General features: G+C 34.2%; 3 protein-coding genes across 8 annotated transcripts in view; 1 reads left to right on the top strand and 2 right to left on the bottom strand.

The window, feature by feature from the left end:
• Positions 1 to 18,661, bottom strand: part of LOC131936015 (uncharacterized) — a 36,407-nt gene extending 17,746 nt beyond the window's left edge. Inside the window, exons 1-12 of the mRNA XM_059292806.1 lie at positions 18,352 to 18,661; positions 8,214 to 8,390; positions 7,699 to 7,857; positions 7,277 to 7,399; positions 6,758 to 6,937; positions 4,765 to 4,890; positions 4,080 to 4,226; positions 3,398 to 3,471; positions 2,855 to 3,005; positions 1,871 to 1,988; positions 1,056 to 1,265; positions 302 to 499 (exon numbers count right to left, since the gene is read on the bottom strand). Of these exons, the coding sequence (XP_059148789.1) occupies positions 302 to 499; positions 1,056 to 1,265; positions 1,871 to 1,988; positions 2,855 to 3,005; positions 3,398 to 3,471; positions 4,080 to 4,226; positions 4,765 to 4,890; positions 6,758 to 6,937; positions 7,277 to 7,399; positions 7,699 to 7,857; positions 8,214 to 8,390; positions 18,352 to 18,432 (1,744 nt within the window). The 5' untranslated portion in view covers positions 18,433 to 18,661. The remainder of the gene's footprint in view (positions 1 to 301; positions 500 to 1,055; positions 1,266 to 1,870; positions 1,989 to 2,854; positions 3,006 to 3,397; positions 3,472 to 4,079; positions 4,227 to 4,764; positions 4,891 to 6,757; positions 6,938 to 7,276; positions 7,400 to 7,698; positions 7,858 to 8,213; positions 8,391 to 18,351) is intronic.
• Positions 10,614 to 18,854, bottom strand: LOC131936020 (E3 SUMO-protein ligase ZBED1). Of its 4 annotated transcripts, none has more exons than XM_059292825.1 (3): positions 18,770 to 18,854; positions 15,690 to 16,643; positions 10,614 to 15,403 (listed from the first exon to the last, which is right to left on the bottom strand). In XM_059292825.1, the coding sequence occupies exons 2-3, from the start codon at positions 16,594 to 16,596 to the stop codon at positions 14,235 to 14,237; spliced, it is 2,076 nt and encodes a 691-aa protein (XP_059148808.1). In that variant the 5' UTR covers positions 16,597 to 16,643; positions 18,770 to 18,854; the 3' UTR covers positions 10,614 to 14,234. The 4 variants fall into 4 exon arrangements, with proteins under 4 accessions (XP_059148808.1, XP_059148806.1, XP_059148805.1 ...); XM_059292823.1 differs by having other exon boundaries at positions 15,690 to 16,662; positions 18,704 to 18,848; XM_059292822.1 differs by having other exon boundaries at positions 18,704 to 18,848.
• LOC131936023 (retinol dehydrogenase 7-like) overlaps positions 18,131 to 23,213 on the top strand; it is a 20,512-nt gene continuing 15,429 nt past the window's right edge. The window contains exon 1 of one of the 3 annotated variants that reach the window (XM_059292828.1): positions 18,131 to 18,186. The gene's annotated coding sequence lies outside the window, so the exon portion shown is untranslated. Of the gene's footprint in view, positions 18,187 to 21,825; positions 22,039 to 23,213 lie in introns of those variants that run through there. The other 2 variants (XM_059292827.1, XM_059292830.1) reach the window with 2 other exon arrangements.

Genomic DNA, 23,213 nt, shown 5'->3' with positions numbered 1-23,213 from the left:
TTAAATAGTTTCAACAGTTTTATATTATAAACAACCATACTTAGCAGATTTTCCCCTCAAAAATAGACAATATAAATTAATTTTCTTGAAGTAAGTAGTTATCTCTCTTGAAAGGAGTAGCCATTAAAACTAAAACAGTACAAGTTAACAATTGTTTTTTTTATAGAAAGCTACTAGGAAAACACTGAAGTAAGAAGTTAATTCACTTAGATAAAGGGAACTATTACACCACGTCACTACTGCAAGAAACAAACATGAAAATATCACTTTTATAAGTCTATTTCCATTAACAAAGTCTTACTTCCACAAAGCTTATTGATAAAACAACGCAGCCCATTGCGATAAATTGGATCACTGCTTTCATCGACCAACTTTTCAGCAATTAAAATTGGTCGTTTCACCAAATTTCTCACTCTGGAACTGTGGGACAGTAGTTTTTTATGAGAGGGGTCAACCATCATTTTGGTGAAGTTTTCTATCTCAGTGACATACACGGATTCTGTGGGTAAAAAAAGTATAACTGAAATAAATAATGCTTTAAAGAGGAATAAAATACTAAATGATTTATTTTTGACACAAATATTAAAATCAACTTCTAATCTTCATGCAGAAAATTATGTTAGCTTGTTTATTTGTGATTTTATTGGATACACCTAGTGACAGTTGTAGAGACCAGCCAATGACAGAGACGCCTGGAAAGCTCTTGTCAGCGGCCTATATCCCAGGAGAGGTGACAGGCTAACTTAACCAATTTAACCTAACCTAACCTTGTGATTTTAATAATTTTATAAGTGAAATAAAAAACAGTTAAACAGAAAAAAAAGTTAATTTGTTTATTCCAGAAAAATTGATTTAAACAATGCTTATGCTGAGTACTTAAACTTGTATAACCATTTAATCGTTATGTTTTGTGGCATGGGCGTGAAGCCCAAAATGACAACATTTCGACCCCCCCTACCATCCATCCATTCCAATAACAAATTCCTGCCTCTTGTTTTGTGTCATCACATAACATAAACAAAATATAACTAAAGGGCGTAAGCTTTCAAACTGACCAGTCAAGTCCATGAAAACTTTAGGGTCAACAATGCTGTCTATGGCGCCAGTGATGGAGGTGACCTCTTGTTCCCAGCGGCTGAGGATCAGGTCCAAATGTTTGTTGGAGGCTCTGTTCTTGGGGTCACGGCTGTTCATCATCACAGCGGGGGCTATCTCTGGGTCAATCAGCTCCAGACCCTTGACCGCTGTTAGTATGTCTCTCACTTCTGAAATGTCAGGAATACTGGTCAGTTGGTCAGTTAAAATATTGTGAACAAACAGTGAAAGCTAGGTTTTGTTTTGCGTTTGTTCATTCTAAAATAATCTATCAAAGCTAGACTAATCAGGCTTGAAATTCTAGGAAAGAAGGTAATATTTCAAAACTAAACTTTACTGAAACTTCCACAGTTAAAAAACATATGGCTTGACAGTAATATTGGAAAATGGTATATGATGTAAAAGCTGATTAACGAATTACTGGACCAAATGAGTAAAGAAAGCAAATAAGTTAGATAAAACTAAACAGTTTAAAATTGTTAAAAAGATAAGGTTAAAAGGAGGCAGAATTTTTTAGAGGAAGAATTAGGCATAAATATTTTACTTGACAACAAAAAAAACAAATTTTTAGACCTCAGCATGCAGAGAGATAAAGTTGTCAGCATTAGGCCCAGCTGTCATAATAAATAATATCATAAATAATTTCAAACCTTAAAATAAACCAAATATCATATTCATTTGTTAAAGTTTAAAACACTGGTCACAATTATTCCCTATGGGCCATGAAAAACAAATTATGTAAACACTTAAATAGCAAAAGAAAACATCAACTTGCTTGAGTTGTCTGTGGAACTTGAAGCAACAAGCATGGCGACCTGACAAAGGTTCTCTGTGAATTCTGTAAATTTCTTTATCAGCTTCAAATGGCTGCCAGATAGCTGGGCCTCAGTGTTCTATAGTTGAAAAAATGTTAAGGACATTAGATGTGGCTGTTAGACAATTGGGCCTCAGTGTTCTACAGAAATGGTAAGGAAATTAAATGTGGCTGTCTAATAACTAGGCTCAGTGTTCTACAGAAATGTTAAGGAAATTAGATGTGGCTGTCTAATAACTAGGCTCAGTGTTCTACAGAAATGTTAAGGAAATTAGATGTGGCTGTCTAATAACTAGGCTCAGTGTTCTACAGAAATGTTAAGGAAATTAGATGTGGCTGTCTAATAACTAGGCTCAGTGTTCTAAAGAAATGTTAAGGAAATTAGATGTGGTTCTATGGTAAAACATGCAAAGTTAGTAGCAATAGTTGACTGCACTTCTTTTTAACTATCTCACACTGTACATAACAGAGTGAGCCATTTTACAATATAGCACATTATATTCCTAATCATGTCAACTATATATAAACTGCTTAGCCATAAAAGACTGTCTAAAACACATTATGTTAACAACATCAATAACATATTCATCAGGAAAACATAAAAGTGTATCAAATTGATTCATATAATAAATTAAACCTTCTATTCATATTAATAATTTATCCATTTAAGATGGGTAAACAATGTTAACAAAGTGTAATAATTCTCAGGATTCAAAGGGTTAAGCTTGAGTATTTTTACTTCAATATATGCAATCTGCTTTAGGACTGATAGAGTTCAAAGAAATGAATTTGAGTATTTTAACCAAAATATAGGTACTGTTGTGGTTAAAGTGTTAAGTATTTTTACCGGAGTAAATTAAAAAAAAAAATTTTAACTGTTGGGGTTAAAAGGGTTAAGTATTTAAAACTGTTGGGGTTAAAAGGATTGAGTTTGAGTATTTTTACCTGAATATATGCAATTTTTTTCAGCTTCATTAGTTCATCTTTAGGACACAGAAAAGTGTCAACAATGAGAGTCAACAAGGTCATGTTCACATGTTTCTCCAGATCACAGATTTCATCAAGGATGGTTTCACACACGGAGGAAAAATCAATTCTAGGGATGAACAAATTTGCTGCTTTAAATGTTGATACAAAATTGAAATAACATTTTACAGATTCATACATTTTTGGGTACTATTTTAAAAACAAAGTTTTGAAAAAGTGCACAAACCATGTAATATTATGAAATGTTTGAAGGGATTAAGGCAAATTTTTTAAAGATAGTAGATTACCTCCCCTACATTAGAATCTAATTTTTACAAAGTTTAGAAATAATTTAACAATTACATAGTAGATCTATTATGTAATGTTTAGGTTTAAAGAGATTCTGAGAGATTTTTTTTTATATAAATAGACAATTACTTCAAAATATAAAAACTCATGTAAATTCATTAAAAAAAAAGTCTCCAAATAGGAAGAAATAAAACAAAATGGAGCTACAAGTACCTTACTGTTCTCTGTACAGCAACATTTTTTAAAGCTATATTTAATTCAACAAGTCTGGCCTTTAACTGTAGTATCTGGAAGTAACAAAAAACAATGAAAAGTTGTATTTAAGTTAGACTGTGTATTTGAGCAGTATAATGCAGTACTGGGACGGCGTTGTAACCTGAAGGTTTCAAGTTCATACAGTGAGTCCATCCAGCTCTGTTGGGTACCTAACCCACATTAGGGAAAGCAAAGACGGCTGGGCATAGTGCTGATCACACGATTCCTTCATATGTTGAGGTCCCTGAAACAGATGAACTCTACTTCATCTACCCCATGTGTCTTGGGCACCAACGGGAAAAAATGATGCTAATGTACTACTACTAACCCCAAAGAACCATTTTCAGTTCAGGAACTAGAGTCAGCAGGATGTTACTGAATCTACCCAGGTTAAATAGGAACCTTACTGAAGTTCGGGAAATAAAGATGGTAAGTCATAGAACTGATCACACTATCTTTTTTAATATTTGCAGAGTCAAAAAAATTAAACTCCACTTCATTTTCCCTTATGACCATCATGTCAGGCTGGTAAATTTTAAAAATTTAATTCAATAAAGGACTGGAATTTTAAAAATAACACGAAACATTATTAGATTTATGTTAATTTGATTAAAGATGAAAAAAAAATGAGAAAAAATACCCGATGGCATGAAGCTACAATCATCTCCCTGTAAAGACCAGTCGAGTAGTGGGCCACGGACAAGCTGTGTTGGACCAGGGTCACTATCTCACTCTCTACGTCCTCATGGAGTTCCCTGCGATTGGTCTCAGACAGCAGGTCCATCAGCTGGGGAAATATTAAACTTACATCAAAAATCTTTTCTAATTTTGTCTTATTAGATTACTTCAATAAAAGAATTGGTCAACAACATGTGTAGCTGATTTCATGAGCATCCAATGCTTTTAGTGAAGCAAGCAAAATAGTTTTATTTTCTAATTTTCAGTACATTAAAAAGCTTCTTATTAGCAAGCTTATTTATATTTGTTTTGATTTCCACTTAATAGTTATTCCTTTTGAATGAAGTTGACAGCAAGTATGACTAAAAATAGAACCTAATCAGTAGCTTGCACTCTCTAAAATCTAAATTATCTGCTATTTCTTAACCGGTGTTTGATGCTAAGGTAAAAAAGTAACCAGCCGCGAAAAAACTGTTCACCATCCTAGCCTATATAGTGTCAACTTTATTTCCATGCTATATTTTAAGTACATATTAAACATTTTATTAAAATTACAAATTATAAGCATGCATATGTGTGCATGTGTGTGATAAATTGTAAAATCATCAAATATAGAAACATACTTTTTATCGTTCACACAGACTTACTTTATCAACAACCCCAACAAAACTTATGATCATATCATCCACAGTATCTTGTGGCCCAAAACAAAGCAGCTGTTTAATTTTCTGGCAAGCTTGCTTGATTTCCTGCTGGACTGAATCAAAGCTGGCCTGTAAATGGAGTCATTTTTCATGGTCATTTGTAGGTATAGAGGATGAGCACTGACCAGTGCACTTTGTTGAATGTTTATAGGCAAAAAAAGCCAATGACCAGGAAAATTTTAAACTGTAATTTATTCAATGTTTTTAGGTTAAAGATTTAGGTATGTTTAAAACATTTGAATTTATATGATTATGTTTCATATGGTAGGGAAGAAGCTGGCTGAGGCAGGACTGTCATGCGGGACAGCCAGGAAAATTACTGACAAAAGTGGAGGGAGCTTTGGGCACAAAAAGGAAAAGATGATGATGTCAAAAGTCATATATCCATTAAAGTAAAGTAAAGTTTCTCTTTCAAACCTGACGGTTTATGGGGCAAGTGAAGTAGAGTTCACTTGTTTCTGTGACCTCGGCATATGAAGAGATAGTGTGGTCAGCACTATGCCCAGCAGCCTTTACTTTCTCTAACGTGAGTTAGGTACCCATCAGAGCTGGGTGGACTCAGGAACGGTCTGCTGACTTGAACCCGGATTCAAACTCGAGACTTACGGGTTAGCAGTCCAGCTCTCTACCGCTAGACCACACTGTCCCATTACAATCACAATCACGTAAATATTACCTGGGTACTGACAACAGTATGCCCATACAAGCTACAACAAGAGCCAACTGATTGTCCTATTACAACATTTTAGGATCTATTAACATTTCTCAGCCAACCATAACAATTAAGTAAAGTTCCCTTTTTGAACAGGAAAGTCGATGGGGGCAAGTGGAGTAGAGTTCACCTGTTTCTGTGACCTCAGCATAAGAAGGAACAGTGCTGTCAACATTAGGTTGGATTTACTTTCCCTAACAGGATTTAGGTACCATCAGAGCTGGGTGAACTCAGAGACACACTACTGACTTGAACACAGATTTAAACTCGAGATTTTCAGATTAGCAGTCTAGCACTCTACCACTAGGCCAAGCCGTCCCACATATAACAATTGCTTTAGCAGAAATATTTCCAGGATAATGACAACAGTATGCCCCTTTCAAGCTACATCAAGTGGCAATTAATATTTTCCTACTAAAACATGTTAGGACCCATATCTCAGTATGTCCCTAGAATCTACAAAAGACTAATCTTTTCTTCTTCTTCGTCGTTCTTAATTTTAGTGCTGGAAGGAATCCCCTCCAATACAATTAAGTATGTGTGTCAACTGGTTATGTCCCATTGAGGCCATTGACTCTGATTTCAGCCTGCTTTTCTTTTTGGATTAGCTTCCATAGCCTTTGTATGTTCCTACAATCTACAACAGCCAAACGACTGTTAGGACCCATTTCTCAAGAGAGACTTATAGCAATTACCTTAGCAGAAACATTCCCTGGTTACAGTATGTTCCTACAATCTACAACAGACAAATGACTACCCTACTAATATATGTTAGGACCCATATCTCAAGACAGCCTTAGCAGAAACATTCCCAGGATGCAGTATGCCCCTACAATCTACAACAGGCAAACAAATCTTAGGACCCATTTCTTAAGAGAGCCTTATAGCAATTACCTTAGCAGAAACATTCCCAGGATATAGTATGTCCCTACAATCTAAAACAGGCAAATGACTACCCTACTAATATATGTTGGGACATATATCTCAAGACAGCCTTATAGTAATTACCTTAGCAGAAACATTCCCTGTGTATGGCATTATGTCCCTACAATCTACAATATTAAAATGACTACCATACTAATATATGTTAGGACCCATTTCTCAAGACAGCCTTATAGCAATTACCTTAGCAGAAACATTCCCAGGATACAGTATGTCCCTACAATCTACAATAGCCAAACGAATGTTAGAACCCATATCTCAAGAGAGCCTGATAGCAATTACCTTAGCAGAAACATTCCCTGGGTACTGACAACAGGTTTTGGTGACTTTGTGTAAAACTGGTAGGCTGCTCTGCAGGACGTTGCCCCACACGGTCAGCTGGTCACTGCACAGTTTACTACACAGGTTCCTGCACCGGCTACACAGCATGCCTCTCAAGGTCATTACAGTTACAGCAAGTTGCTGGGGATGGTTGTAGTGTTCATTTTAATTACTTCCCTTACACAATATAACCAATACAGTTGTAGTTTGTAATTATTTAAAGGAACATAATTTTTAATGCAGTTTACTAAATCTGCTAAAATTGCATAACATTTATGGTAAACTTTTAAACATTTTTTTTAACCAAGAAATGTCATAAAATGTAAAAATGCTAAGAAAGTATATAGATCTAGTATGGTAAAACTAAAATGGATAAGAAATATTTTAAGAAACTTGACAGCAAACTAAAAAACTTTAATTTTTCAAACATCATGAACACAAACAGCAAAAAGAATGGCAAATGTTTAATAAATCACTTACAGCCAATCTTTTTTTAATCATAGCATAGTCCTCGACTAGGTTAACTCCCTGTAGATGGGAGATAACTAGATCCACTTTCTGAATAAGCTCCTGAACATGAAAATCATCAATAACTAGTAGTACCTGCAATACAATGTGTTTAAATATTTGTATTATACATTAATCATCACATTAAAATATTCATTGAAATGAGACTATATTTACATATATTTAGTACCTAACTAAACAATTACAAAACTATAGTGTACGTTTGTTTTGTTGGATTTTAACAGGAATATATTATAACAAGCAACAAACTGATTTGAGTACATCTTTGGTGGTTACCCTTACTAAACAAGAATTTAAGTCTATTATATAATAAATAGAAGATGTACTGTAGTTAAGACCTCTTCAGTACATAAGTTTAAAAAACAGCTCTCTACCCTTAAGACCCCTTGCAGCACATCTTTAGCAGTTTGACAAAGTATCTGGATGATATTATCTGGTGCTGTCCCTGATTCTAATCTGTGCACGACGATGAGCAGCTGGTCTGTTGTCACTGTCAAATTTTCATTGGCGGATTTCACTTTATGGATAAAATCCTAAACAAAACAAAAATATATTTATATAGATATAAGATCACAGTTGTGGGGCTTAGACTTAGCAAAATACACTCAAAAGAAGGAAGCTTTGTAAAAACTCCATGAAGCAAAAAAAAAATGTCTTAAGTTTATTAACACTTTTTTTGGTCAATTTATTTTCAATAACACAGAAAGAGATAATATAAAAAAGGCCAAAAATGGCATTGCCAAAGTTTTTATTAATTACATTATTACTTTTGTTGAATAGTATATTGAAATTTTATAATTTAAAAAAAAAAGATGCTTTTCATATAGTTTTTTTTTTTAATTAAAATATTGCCACTATCCTATAAAGAAAATTTGAGTCAACTTCGAACCTGATTTTGTGATTTCTGGCAGAGTTTCTCCCCTTCATTAATGAACTTTTTAACAGCTTCAGCCATAATTCTGGAAGCGCAATGAATAAGACTGAGGTTTGAATCAGTTGTGCCATGATCGCTACGTATAGCTTGCTTTTCTTCTTTTTCCTCTGCCAATATGACTAGTAACGACACCTGAAATATGTTGGAAAGTATATATTAGTAATAGTACTTCACTTTACAGTGTGATGATGCAAGCATACAGATAATAAATTACGTCAGAAGAATGGCAAACCATTGGTCAAATCTGAAAGAGACAAACGGAACTGCAACCAACCTATACCAATTAGAGTGAGGGGATCATGTGACTAGAATCTGCAGAAGGCCAATTTAGTTAAAAGGGTCGGAAGTCCAGAAAAAGTTAGTGAAAAAGGCAGACATGATATTTAAAAGATAAGAAGTTTGTTGAATAAAGCAGAATTAGTCACAAATAGAAAAGGGTTAGAGGATTTAATAATAGGGTTGTATATATTAGAGCCTGCAAATGGTGATGGATTGGTAATACCTTGAGAGGGGAAGATGATAATATTGTGAGGAATCCCAAGGGGAAGAGGAAAGTAGGCCGGTCAAGGAAAGCCTGGAGAAGAACAGTTTTAGAATAGGCAAGAGCTGCCAGGATTATAAGGGTGCTAATAAAGAGAGCTGCTCAAAACCAAGTTCGGTGGAGAGGTGTGGCTACAGCCCTTTGCTCCCCAATAGCCACAAAGCAATAAAGATATATATATATATATATATATATATATATATATATATATATATATATATATATATATATATATATACATATATTGTAAAGTAATATACTTTCAAAACTGTGTATTACTAATATATTTTGAGAAACATTGTTCTTGTTGCATAGAATGAGGATAAGTAATTTATTATAATGCAAGCACTTAAGCAAAGACTTGAAGTTACGTATCATGTTCAAATAATATTATTCAAGTCATTTGCCATTATGACACGTGGGAGTGGGTAATTATCATTAGAGACTATATTGATAGGGGTTAAATGACAGAAGGATTGTGTCCTTATAACTCTCTTCCACCAAATATAAAATTTTAAAGAGAAAAAAAATTGTGCAAATAACAAATGTGCAAAATAACATTTTAATTATCATTGCAGGGTATATTGATAGGGGTTAAATGACTTGGGGGGAGATTTACAGGACTTATATCTCTCTTCCACAAAAATATATCAAATTTTCAAGGAGAGAAAAAAAAAATTGAATTAACATGCAAAATAACATATTGAGAAAGGTGATATTTTCAAAATAGATCTTTTAAAAATAGATTTGTAACATTCTGGTATACACTACATTAATACACAGCTTGTGTCTTCCTAGTTTTGTCAAAGAATCTATCACTGCTTGACCATATTCTGCATTAAATAACCATAGATAGCAACAGAGTACATCCTCAAGTTGTTTAAACAGACCACCATTACCCAAAAGTGGAGAAAGCTGAAGACATAGTGAAGCATGGACACTTTTTTCCGTTTGCTTGAACACTCTAATCAAAACCTGTCTTTACTCTAAATCTAAGGCACTTGCCGTTATTCAATTACACAAGATATATACACAGTAAATTATTGCTGCGTCAAGGCGTACTATAGCCGTCACTAAACAGCTTTTATTGTAAAAATTGATGTAGGAAATAGTTTAATACGTTTATTAATATTTGACCAAGTAGCAGTTCATTTTCTTAACTTAGACTGTGTATTAGTAATGCTACCCAGAATCATCTTTTTTTCTTCTATCCCATTTGATGCTCCTTCCCCCTAGTATCAGGGCCCTGGGCTATGCCTCTGCTGCTAAACAGTATAGTATAGCTATTTGGACTTTGGCAATAGATTAAGTCAAAGTAGATTCTTGTAACTTGTCTTTGGATTTAAAAGAAAATATTGAAATCTTTTAGTACTGTTGATCTGCTGAACAGGTTTATCAATTAAAAATTAGTACCTGTGGGGTTTTAATAACTGGTCTAGCCAGGACTTAACTCTATAAATATGTTATTAGAGCTGAACGTGCACCAATAATTCTGAAAACAAAAAGGTGGGGGGGGGGGGGGGGGGGGGGGGGGGTGGGTCAGCAGCCAAAGATAGGTAATGACAAGACCAACCCTTAGTAAATTGTTGTCTTAAGTTACTATCTTATAAACCAGCAGAGATTCCTAGCCTGTATCAGTGTTACATCATATGACTTAAGTTAACAACATCAGTTACTGTGATTTACTGCAATATTTCTTGATGTTTAGGCGTACCAGTGTTTTGACCTTCATTAGGCACAAAAGCTTGGTGACATGTCAACTACAACACACTCATAAAACAGTGATGAAAAACAGAGAGAAAAAAAAATCTGAGTCATTATATCATTGTAGTTTAATAATCCTCATGAGATTTGTTAAAATGTGGTAGTTTAAGATCAACATGAATCCAAACATGAATTAATCCTACACAATCAACACGCAGAAAGCAGTCAGTAAAACTTGATTCATCACACTTCACAAGTTCTTAAATTGTAACATGAAAAAAATATGCTAACAAAACAATTACCTTCATACAGAATGAAATACAACTCAAACTGTTGGTAAGTTTCTGTAAGCGTAACATGACAAAAATATGCTAACAAAACAACTTCTTCCATTCAGAATGATATACAACTGTTGTTATAACAAAGCATCAGTCACTTTCAGTGGTTCCTAACTTTTCTCCTATAAGTATAACCATACATTTAACATGCATTTAGTTTTATCAGTTCAGATAATTGGAATTGTGCCTATTCCTATATCAATTGTATAGTTTTTTGTTTTTTTTTAAATACATATTGCTTTGTCACATAGCAATACAATTTTCTAATACATCTTTTATGGTTTGCGATGTGGCAGAAATATAAAGAATTAGTATAGCTCTTAAGTTGAAAGAAAATTCAAACCACTAACAAATAAAAAACTAACGCTGTCACTGTTTTAGCCTGTAACTGAAAATTGTTAGTTTTGTTTAAAACCATATATTCATAAATCAAACATACAGGCTAAATAGTGGTTTCTTTTAAACACTGAAGAAAATTAAATAAAAATATCTTAAAGGTTTGTTAAGAAAACTATTGTGCCAAATAGAGAATGTACACAAATCATCACATTTATTGCTAACTTTATAAACTTCATTTTACACTTTTAGTCTGAAAATTTAGTTGGATCTTTCTAGTGTTTGTGAAAATTAAAACTCTTGATTAAATTTATACTCGCAGTTATATTATTTAACAATATATTTCCCTATAAACAAGTATGACTAGGTAATCTAATTTTTTAGAATTTTCATTTAAAAGTAAAGGATTAAAATTGTGTGCTATAGGCTATCTAAAAAAATATAACTATAAGTTACACTGCTTATTCACATAATATTAGAAGAAAATGATGAAGAGGGATTCAAATGAAAATAATATTCAAAGGTGTAACTGTATAAGGTACTATCATGATAAAGCTGTTCTCCATATGTTTATTTTAGTTCAAACATCAAAAACATAACTGAAGTTGGTACTTATACTTTGGAGCAATATATATCAATAATGATTTGGTGTGTAAATATGAAGGCTTGTACCACCTCCACAAGTTGGGAACCACTGATATACCTTACACAATTCTAAAACTAATTTCACACTTTCAAAACTAAATTTTCTTACTCCGATATGTCACGATTTTACATCACATGCACAACTTAAAAGTGTTCAAAAACACACTATTGATCTCTATATATAATTCTCTTCTGGGAGACGCTAGAAAACAAGCTGTAAACGCGCTCCCTACCTCCCCACCCCTACATTGTCTTAGTGAGCTGTGTTCACTCTAAATGTTTACAAGCAGAGCTGGGTTATGTGACGACTGTTAGGGGAAGATAATTTAGTTTAAAACGATTTTAAACGTAGCGGGAGGGGGGGGGGGGGAAGGAAGGGGGGTTATGGTCCTTAACGAGTTACTTATAGTGTTTTAAAGAAATATTTTCAGTGTCAGCGTTGGTACTGTCAAATTCACAAATTATGAATTATTGAAAAGTAGAAAAAAAACAACAACTAAATAGCGGCGTATGTTATGCCGCGGGCCGGCTCGTATAATATAATTTAGTTCTTCTCAGAAAGTGGGGAGGGCAGTGCATTGACCTATCGAGGTGATTGTTTTCTGCTTGGTCATGGACCTGTTTTAGGGTTATCAATACTAGAGACAACAAAAAATTGACTTTCATCCACCCATCTAAAAAGAACGAAAAACTTAAGGATTTAGATTTTTCTAAAGAAACCAGAACTTACAAAAAAGATTGATTTGGGCGTAACAAAATAAACAGTGTCATTTTAAAATTAAATTTTACTCTACGTCAATATAACCAGACAAGTTAGAATAAAATAGAACTTTCATTTGCAATAACACACATAATGCTGTGTATGGTACCTGATATTTTCATTATGTATAATATATAAGGCCTATGCTTTCCAGATTCTCATACAACAATGCACAAAGATTTTCATAGAAGATAAGATTGCATATGAAAACACATTCTAGCTTGTGAGAACACACATTATTTGCATTTTGGTAAACTGAAGAACTGAAACAAAAAATAACTTTTCAAAATGTAATTTTCATACTTAAAAAAAAACCATAATTATTGATTGTACATTTTGCATATATCTTAGTTAAAAGAGAAATAAATGAAAAAATATCTGGCCAACAATTGCATACTTTACTTTCCTTAGTCCTGAAGCTGTTTAAATGGAGAATTTAGTTAAGATAATTATGGTGCAGCAAAGCTAATTAGTTTTACTTAATGATAAAGCTTAGATTACTGCTTCCATTAAGTTCATTACATTTTCTCTACATCATCATACTTTGGAAAGAAATCATGCAATCTTTGATTTAACAACAAAGAGTAATTGAGAATGCTTTAAAAAAGTTTTTAAAAAAGCAAAAAAACATTTAAAAAAAAAAACTCTTGCATGTATATACACATTTTCACATCATAAACACCATCCTATTTATCCCAAAATAGACAATACATTTTCACATGATAAAGTTGAAAATCCACATTTAATATTCAAACTAGTTAAAAATAATCTTACAAATCATAATACTGGATCACAACAGTACATGGGTTGATTTTCTGGATAAAAACAAACAGTAACAAAGCATCGGTTGTTTTAATTTACATACAAAACAGAAAAGATCTCGAAGTAATAAATTTCATTATTAGATCAGATATTGAGTAATAAAAATTATAGTTGTGTTTTAGTTGTTAAAAAGTATGAAAATATGTTGACAATCTCAGTGATATGTTGAAATCAACAAAATTCCCACAATTATATTGGTTTGATTCTATACAAATTAATTTATTCAATTAGTTTTCATGATTCCAAAAGTAAATGCTTTTTTAAAAATAACTCATGAACTTGTAAGCGATAATTTATCTATTTTGAAAGCAAGATGCCAAAATATAGATTTTTAACTGACTTGGAAGATGCTATGGAAAATGTATCATTGAATCCCATGGGTAAATGTGAATGATTGATACTGCGGATTCTAGAAAAATATACGGATAAAACAACAATAATCTTAGTTACAAAAAAATATGTCAAAATTATATACATAGTAATTTAAACTTTAATATATTTGATATAATTGTCAGTCTTTCATATTTAAAATCACAACAAAAATAATTTGAGATACATTTTCCTATGAAAGTCTTCATTAATCACCAACCCTGTTCATATCCATTCAAACAGCTACAACTGGCTTGTGACCTTAATTAACAATGTGTAGATGGTATATATAGCACAGGATAATTATCAAGCTCAAACAATTATATTTTCTGTTCCATAAAGTATCAGCCTCTATTTTTAAAGTCACACTTATTAATAATTAACTGTCGTAAATTAATAAATGCTGAATTTGTCCTAACAACAGTAACTTAAGAACTTTTAATATATATTACAGGTATAAACTACGCCAGGTTTTTGTTGAGGAACAACATTGTGTGAATATTAGCTGGCTTTATTTGTTCCCGTTTACAAGCAGTCACATCTCCCTCTTTGGTAAACAAGCGGCTAGACGCTGTAGAAGTGGCAGGTATGCATAAATATTTCTGAGCTAAAACTTTAAGATGTGGGAACTGAACTTCATTCAACTTCCACCAGGTCAACGGATTTGCATTTCTAGGGATGTTGGCTTCCTTGAAGTAACGACGTGTTTCATTGTCGGCCTCAGATGCCGATGTTTTCATTGCCCCAGCCTCTGAAACTTTACGATCAAACATGTTCCAAAACGAAGAACCTGAAGTATCATTACCAAACTGTGAGTCATTAGCCATGGAAGGTGTGTCAGAGTTTTGAACAACAGTAGCAAGTTCCCCCAGCAAGCGCTGATGTGAAAGCTCTAAAGCAGCAGCGTCTGTGAAAGCGTGGCGCTTAAAGCGAGGATCAAGCAGTGTGGAGACAGCTAGTTTATAATTGTTTTCAACATTGACAAAATGCTGCTGCATTTGGGTGATGAGGGCATTTTTTAATGCTGACTGGGGGCCCGGTAAGGTGGCAATACCCGCAGACGTAACTTGCTGGAGAAGTGTGGCTATGGGGATGACTTTGGACATGTACGTGTACTGTTCAGTACAGAGTTCTTTAGTGGCTGCCTCAAAAGGTTTAAGGACTTCCACAACGCTTCGAATTAGCTCCACCTCGTCATCACACAAGCACATGTGGTCTTTGCCAAGAAAGCATAAAACAGTGTTCACTGCCTCGTATTGTTCTACCATCCTTTCAAACATGGCAAAGGTGGATGTCCAATAGCGAAGGTTCTCTTGTTTCAGCTTGTGAACAGGTAAATTGTGTTGCTGCTGTACTGCAGCTAGTGTATCTGCAGCTTTGGTACTCTTTTCAAAATAAGCCACAGCGTCATTGGTCTTCTTCTGTATTCTAACCAGCTCAGCAACAGAGGTCAGAGCATTCGCTATCACCATGTTCATTGTGTGACCAAAGCAGATTAGTTCTTCCCACCCGTTGACTAAGCTAGCACTGTGGATAACATCTTCAGAGTTATCAGCGACCAGTGCTATGACTCTGTCTGTAACACCCCACTCATCTGTGATCCTCTTAAAACTGGTTGCCACATTGGTTTCTGGAAGTTGTAAAAGAAAAAAATAACATCATTAGTATAGATCTAAATCAGTTTTTTTTTAAAAATTATTTTGTAGCATGTTTCATAATCAAATAGATATTTTAGAGATGTATTCAAAGATAATAAGAAACAGAGTTAATTAATACATTTTCAACAAATTTCGGAAATTTTAATTAGACTTAAGAAAATACATCATGAAGATGTTTACATTCTTGATCATTAGCACACTGACATATATTTCTTGTTTTATAGAATCTTTTTTTGGAAACTGAAGAAGAAAGCTTACCTGTTTTGTCTTCAGTGCAGTCAAATGTCTCCAATACTATGCTGGCCATCTCCCATGAATCTTTGATAAAATGTGCAGATAGTGTCATGAAGCATTGCGTGTTACGATATGTCCATGTTTCAACAGTCAAAGCAAAGTAGGAAGCGATAACAACATCTAATTTGATTTTATGCTTTGTTTCTTCGGCAAGCTCAGGCAGTAAAGATTTTGCAATACTTTTTTTACTAGGAAGTTCGTACCTTGAGTCTAGGGAACGAACAAAGTCTCGAAAACCTTTGCCGTTGACAATATTTGGAGAGTGTAAATCCACAGTAATCATTTTCAATAACGCTCTGGTCATATTTTGTTTGACCTTCTCTGCTCCGTAAGATTTCCGAACTCCTAGGGTTGAGCCAGTGGTGTTGTTTAATAGCATACTATCTTCAGCCTTCACTATGGGGTTTGTTAGAACACCCAGTGATTTTGGTCGTCGCCCTCTCATCCCTGGGCGAATAACCGGCTTACCAGATTTTGCTTTTAACTCTAGGTACAACTCCATTTCAGCTTCCCTCTGACTTTCTGCTTCTTTATAGGTTGAAGGGTGTTTGACGCGTAGATGTTTGAAAAGATTTGAGGTGTTGTTTGCATGGTGGCATGTAGCACCACAAATTTTACATCTAGCCCGCTGGGGTTCATTCATAATCTTATCAAAGTAATACCATACAACACTACGAGGACGCTTGGGTCCTTTATTCGACTTTGGCATAGGTGGGGAGACACCATCGGTCATCATGATGGCTTGCTTTGTGGCACTTCTAGTCCTCTTTAACCTGACTTCCTCTACTTGAGGAAAAATCCCAATTGGCTTGCTGTTTTTATCAGATTCAATTTGCGTGAAATGCAAAACAGAGGTACTGTAGTCGTTCATGAAGAGTTTGTGAGTATCAAATAACTTGTATTTAAATTGTCATGGTTCTAAAAATCAATAAAAACACTGGATAGAAAAAATTTAATTGTATGTAAAAAGCAATCGGAATCTTTTTATTAAGCCACAGTATCATTGGTGTTGTCATGAGCAATAAGGGCTTTTGGAATTCAGGCTTTAGATTAGTCAGTCTCCCTAGTTAAATTTTAGGTAAATACCCGTTTTTCAACTTAAAGCAGACCAACTTAAAATTATTGATTAGGCCTAAATATTGCTTGATTAGCAATCACAGAACAATATGATTTTTAAATATCAATTCAGGCCTAATCGTTAGATCATCAATTCACTTTAGCTAGACTGCTACTAGACCAAAGGCTTAGCCTGTAAATTCTCTTACACAGCAAATCCTGATATTATTAGGCATAAGCTACAGAAACATTTACTTGATTTACAAGTCTGGTAGATCATAATCATGTCTCTTTGTTCTTTCTCAACATTTTCTAGTTAGTTGATGTATCTAACTAATAACAAATGTAGTCCTACATCTTGATAAACACTGACAGAATATTTTATGAGTGGGCTTGAGCCTTACTAAATAGTAAAAAAAAAAACAACTATTGGCTACATAAAAAGTAAAAGACAGGCTTATATCCATAATCCAGTAACTGCAGACTAGTTAGATCTAGTTGAATAGGCCAAAAAATATCTTCAAAAACAATTTTTTACAACTTCTATGTAGAGTAACTGTAAGATAGTACATAAGTAGTAGGCTATTAATGTAATGTTTTTAAAAATTATTCATTTAATTCGGGTTTAGGCCTATCCTGAGTTTAGAATCTAGAATACTGTAGACTAGTGTAGAGTAGTGACACTATATGATAGTTATTAGTAAGATTATAGATAGGTCTAACATCTCATGTCAAGTAAGTTATTTGATTTTTAGAATGTGAACTATTGATGACAGTTGCAGTTGATAGATCTAGTAACTAGATAGGCCTATCTATACTATAAGTTTTTTTATGGCTTCTCTTTTAACTTTTATATTGATTAACCCAACTAGTCTAGAAATGTAATCTAGATCCCAAATCTATTACCACTAGAAATCTAGATGAAGACCTATTAGTATTAGACTATTAGTTATTCTAGGCCCTATGAAAAATTAACATTTATTTTTTAGGAATGGGAATGTGGTAATAGTGGTATTGGCTGTAGATTCCACTCCAGATGTGTGTATGAATGTGGTCTAAAATAAATGAAAATGTAGGCCTAACTGTAATGTTAAGTGAAGCAATCATTTTTTTATAAGTAGCCTAACTTTCAAATTATAAAATAGCATTTTAGGCTAGATTCTAATCTAGATTATCTCTACTAGATCTATACAAAATTATAAATACAATAGATTTTGATCTATATTCAATATTCAGAATACTCAGATACTACAGTAAGTAATCGCAAAGAAGTGATCGAGAAATGAGTAATCAGCTCCAGTAATCATATTTGTCATAATGTGTCTGGAATTGTAACCATCCCGAAAATTAAAAGTAATCAGACCGAAGTCGAATAAAATGGCCGGCACTCAACTAAAATAAAAAGGTGAAACAAAGTAACCAACTAAAACGTGAATTAATTTTTTTTTAAATTGTAAAAAAGTAATACGAGTAATGATTAATAATGTCGCACTACAAAAGAAAGCGGCGTTTAAAAAAAAAAGTGGTAGATTTCTATTAGTGAATAGTGTTATAAAATGTGTGTTCTTACTTGTGAAGCTATGGGTGCGATTGCGCGCTCAATGGACTTGCATTTCACAAGTTTTACGATTAAGCCCTGCGTCACATCCATTTTTGTACTAATTATGTCCAGCTACTAGATTCTAGATCTAAATTAGATCTATATGATTCCAGAACTTTAAATCCATGTAGATCTACCATATTTTAAGTTAGTTATTGAGTAAAGTAAAAACACTGTACAGTAAAGTACACCGAATAAGCAAGCGTATCGAATCCAAATTTGATCATCTTGCCTTGTCCAAACGAAAATGAGACTGATCGATACCCTGATTGCTCATGAAAACGCTAAATGGCGATACTGTTTAATTCCGATTACTACTTACAATGATTAATTGTCAATTGGAAAATGTCATACACAGCAATAAAATGTTGTCAATGTATTAAATTACAACACGTTTTAGAAACTGCTTGTGGAAAAGCCGTAAGTTTCGACATTGAATCAATATGGCGTCTGGAGGGAAAAGCACGGTGACGTCACAAATTAGGTCAGCATACGGCGTATGAAAATGACAAACGGGGACTAGCACTAGCATTTTTCTTTAAATAGCGTTGCATTACTCAGGTTTAGACAATTATTTAAAACGTGTTTACTGACGTGTAAATTTGTGCGTTATAAGTTTAATAAAAAGAATCTTGTAAATATTTGATCGGAAGACAATTTATGGTTATGAAATCGATACTATTAATATCCATATCCATAATGACCTGGATTGTATCGTATCGCCATGTGATTGGATAGTATCGGGAGCAACTGAGCTTCATTACTACTGCACATTTCTTATTTCAATTTCAAGCGAGTAACTTTAATAGGCTTACCGTTAAATTTACTAATCCGTGTAAATGTGTATAAGCATACTGAGTGATCTAACCATACTGCTTTCATTATTGAAAACATAAAATGCCTGACTACATTTAAAAAAAATCTTATGACAGGCTTATAATTACCTAACACGTAGCCTCAGTAGCGTAGCGAGGGGGGGGGGGGGGGCATATGTACCCGGGCGTCGACCTTAGGGGGCGCCAAAATGGGTTGGAAAAATACATTGAAAGGTTGAGGGGGTGCAAATCGAAAGTTTGAGGGGGGGGGGGTGCAAATCGAAATCTGGAGGGGGGTCGCAAATCGAAAGTTTGAGGGGGGGGGGGGGTGCAAAACGAAATCTTTTGGGGGGGGGGTGCAAATCGAAAAGTTTGTCCCCGGGCGCCGGGAAGGGTCGCTACGCCTCTGCGTAGCCAACATTGAAAAACTTAACAATTGAAACTAAAGTAACAGCTAAAAAAATCAGCATTGATCAGTTTACAGCAATCATGACCAAGCATTAAATTATTATAATATACTAGCCGGCCAGGCCCTGTCCTGGCTTCTGTGAAAAACCTTTCTGTTAAAGACCATTACCTGTGTGTTTAGTATTCATCATAAACCCGGCATTGCCCACCCAAACCACAACCAACCAAAACAACAAAACGCAAACATAACGCTAACACAATTACAAATACAAACGAAAAATAAAACCTAACAACAAACCCAACCACAACCACATGTGACGATATGTGTTGAGAGGGTGGTTCAGATAGTGTGACGTCATATTTTTTGCATTAAAATTAATATAATATTAAAAACTGAATTGTATAGACGTTATTATTTATGCGTTTTAGAAAACTGTTTATGTAAATTGTAATTGAAGTTGATTAATATACTCCATGTTGACCGAACACAGTCAATATTTATTATTTTAGAAGCAAATCGATTTTTAAAAACCTGCAATTAGGAAGGAATTGAATGTAGGTTAATCTGTGCTGTCATTTTTTGTGACGATGTGTGAATCGTCAAAAAGCGCGACAAAACATTGTTTGCTTAGTAAAATTTACCAGACAAGATTTTGGAAAAAAAAAACGATGTTTTAAGAAAAGTTCAACTGCAATTTTGAAGGGGGAGGGGTCTGTAGGCTGAGGTGTGACGTCATTTTAGGGAGGGCTCTGGCTTTTTTTGACGATATGTGACTGAGGGGAGGGGGGAGGTAAAAATCGTCCAAAAAAAGTTTGACGTCATTTATGTAAAAGTTTCCCTTTCAAACCTGACGGTCTATGGGGTAAGTGAAGTAGAGTTCACTTGTTTCAGAAACAAGTGAACTCGACGTCATTTATGAATGACCCCTAATTGCAAAATTGAAGCGGATTTCCTCCTTCACAATTAAGTATTAATGCGTACATTTCAATAATTTATGCGTTTACTCTGACTTCAGCCAGCTTTTCTTTTTGGATTCGATTCCATAGCTTTGTCCACTCAAGAAAAAAATCTGCAAATCAACATTTGTTTGATTTTGGAGTTTACTCTCTGAATTTTGTCTTGGGGGTCATCCATAAATGACGTCACACTCGTAGGGGGGAGGGGGGTCCGTAATTTTGTGACAATGTGTGACGAGGGGGAGGGGGGGGGGGGGGTCAGATGTTGCGACGTCACATTTTTGCATTATAAAAAAGCAATGTTAGAAAACGAATTTTAGACGTTATTTCGCGTTTTAGATAACTGTTTTAATAAATTGTAATAGTTTAGACAAGATTTTGGAAAAATATCAATGTTTTAAAAAAATTCAACTGCAATTTTGAGGGGGGTTGTAGGTTGAGGTGTGACGTCATTTTAGGGGGGGGGGGTCTGGCTTTTTGTGACGAAGTGTGACGGAGGGGAGGGGGGGGGGGAGGTAAAAATCGTCCAAAAAAGCGTGACGTCATTTATGGATGACCCCTTGTTCCAACGAAAATGAGATTGTTTTCTCATGAGCACGAATGGCAATACTGTTTACTACAGATTACTACAATAATCAAGTGTCTATTGCTGTCAGTTTCATAAGCTAACGAGCATCATCTGCCGGGGGTCGTTCCAAGTAATTCACTTGAGTGTAAAAAATATAATTTTACCTAAGTTTTCTAGATCTATGTGCTGTCATTACATCGTTAAATTACACCCCGTCTGGCTATTGATGTAGGCCTACCTCATTACAATATGGTATTACAACTGATCATTAAAACGTTTCTCCCCTCTAAAATTTGCAGGGCGCTCTTTACTCATACACTAGATCTCTAGATATAGACTATATTAGTTAGGCCATACACCAACATCTTTGTGTTTATGGTCAGCTTTATATTCTCCCACCAGTGTTTCTTCCAGACGTTTTTCTCCGGGGGGGCACTTGAAATCTTCGGGGGGGGGGCGGTAAACTTTCTTCGGGGGGGCGGACACTGTTAAAAGTATATATTTTCTATATAAATGATATAAATTTCATTTCGTTCGGGGGGCGGTAAAAAATTTTCGGGGGGGCTTTGCCCCCCCCCGAAGAGATGCCTGGAAGAAACTCTGCTCCCACGTGATAATTAATTTAATAATTTAAAAGAAAAACGAAATATTTAACATATCTAAGGTACACTACTCTTGCCAAAAAATGCCCTTAAACCTTCGTTATCGTTATCGACGCCTTCATCGAAATACTAAATGAAATGAGTAAATGTAGATCTCTATTTTTATTAAAAACCGCACAAAACATGACGATAGATAGATCTAGATGATTAGATTTAGATTTGCCTGAGTCGTCCTTAGCAAACGTGGGATACTGATTTAAGATCTAGAGATCTAGCTAGATCTCTAGATCTAGATCTAAATTTAAAGGTAAATTAAATAAAAAATGACATTTAAAACGGTAACTTAACTCAGTACTCAGTACTACTGAGTCAGTAGTAAACTCACCTACGACACTTAGATCTAGAGTCTAGATTCTCTAGATCTAGATCATCTAGAATTTAGATTCTAGATGTAGATCTACTTAAAACCTCCCAATATGAATAGGCCTAATACAGTTACTAGCCTAATAGTAGGGATTTTGGTAAAAAAGCACTAATCATCATATAAAAATAAAAATTACATATTCTTGTAGAGCTCAACAAAATGAAAACAAAACAAAAAAGATTTTTTGTCTAGCTCAAATAGTTTTTTTTTTGTGAGGGGTGGAATCCCCTTACTTTTGCATTGGCCAATTGTGACAAGTCATGGTATACCTGAATAAATTGAGCATAGTTATTTTAATTGCAGTTGTATTTTGTTCATATTTGCAGAGTTTAGCTAGAATGATATATAGAACTTGTAAATGCTGTTGAAATGAATAAAAATAATACAGAACTTATATTTTTGTGTTGGCTTCCTCCCATAACCCCAAAAAACTGTGCTGCGCAAATATGAAAATGTTTCTAAAGCAATGTTTTAAATACAGTTAATGAAAGAACTACATAGTCAGAAATCTAAAGTAAATGACTTGAACACTGTTATGTGCATATAATATTATAATTGCCTCATTATTTTGGGCAGGTGAAGTAGAGTCCATCTTTAAGCCATTTTGTTATAAAACTGCTGCGCAAATATGAAAATGTTTCTAAAGCAATATTTTATATAAATACAGTGAATGAAAGAACTACATAGTCAGAAATCTAAATGACTTGAACACTGTAATGTGTATATAACTGCCATGTTATATTGGGCAGGTGAAGTAGAGCCCATATAAGTCATTTTGTAATAATTTAAATGAAGTTATCAGATCAATGTTTTTATGTGTGAATTGTGTATGGATTCTGATTTTCAGCATATAACTATATCTAAGGGTAAGTAGAACTTGAATACTTAAAATTACAATTAGCACAATGCTAGTGTATAGCAACAGACAGGTAACCTAGATCTAGGTCTGACTCTTGTCAGTCTAGTCTGACAAAATTGGATTTTAGGAAAAACATTCTGCAAAACTAGAACTAGAGCTGAAAAAATTAAAGATGGGTATGTAAATATGTTTTGAAATA

This window comes from Physella acuta, unplaced genomic scaffold (assembly GCF_028476545.2).
Source record: "Physella acuta isolate Inbredline_101_S28 unplaced genomic scaffold, ASM2847654v3 ptg000165l, whole genome shotgun sequence".
NCBI lineage: Eukaryota > Metazoa > Mollusca > Gastropoda > Physidae > Physella > Physella acuta.
The sequence above is the reverse complement of the archived record's forward strand: the minus strand, read 5'-3'. Positions and strand labels throughout refer to the sequence as shown.

Coding starts and splice junctions, on each gene's coding strand:
- LOC131936020 (XM_059292825.1), bottom strand. CDS start 16,596: ATGAACGACTACAGTACCTCTGTTTTGCATTTCACGCAAATTGAATCT. Junction 15,404..15,689: donor CTGCACTGAAGACAAAACAG/GTAAGCTTTCTT, acceptor TACAACTTCCAG/AAACCAATGTGGCAACCAGT.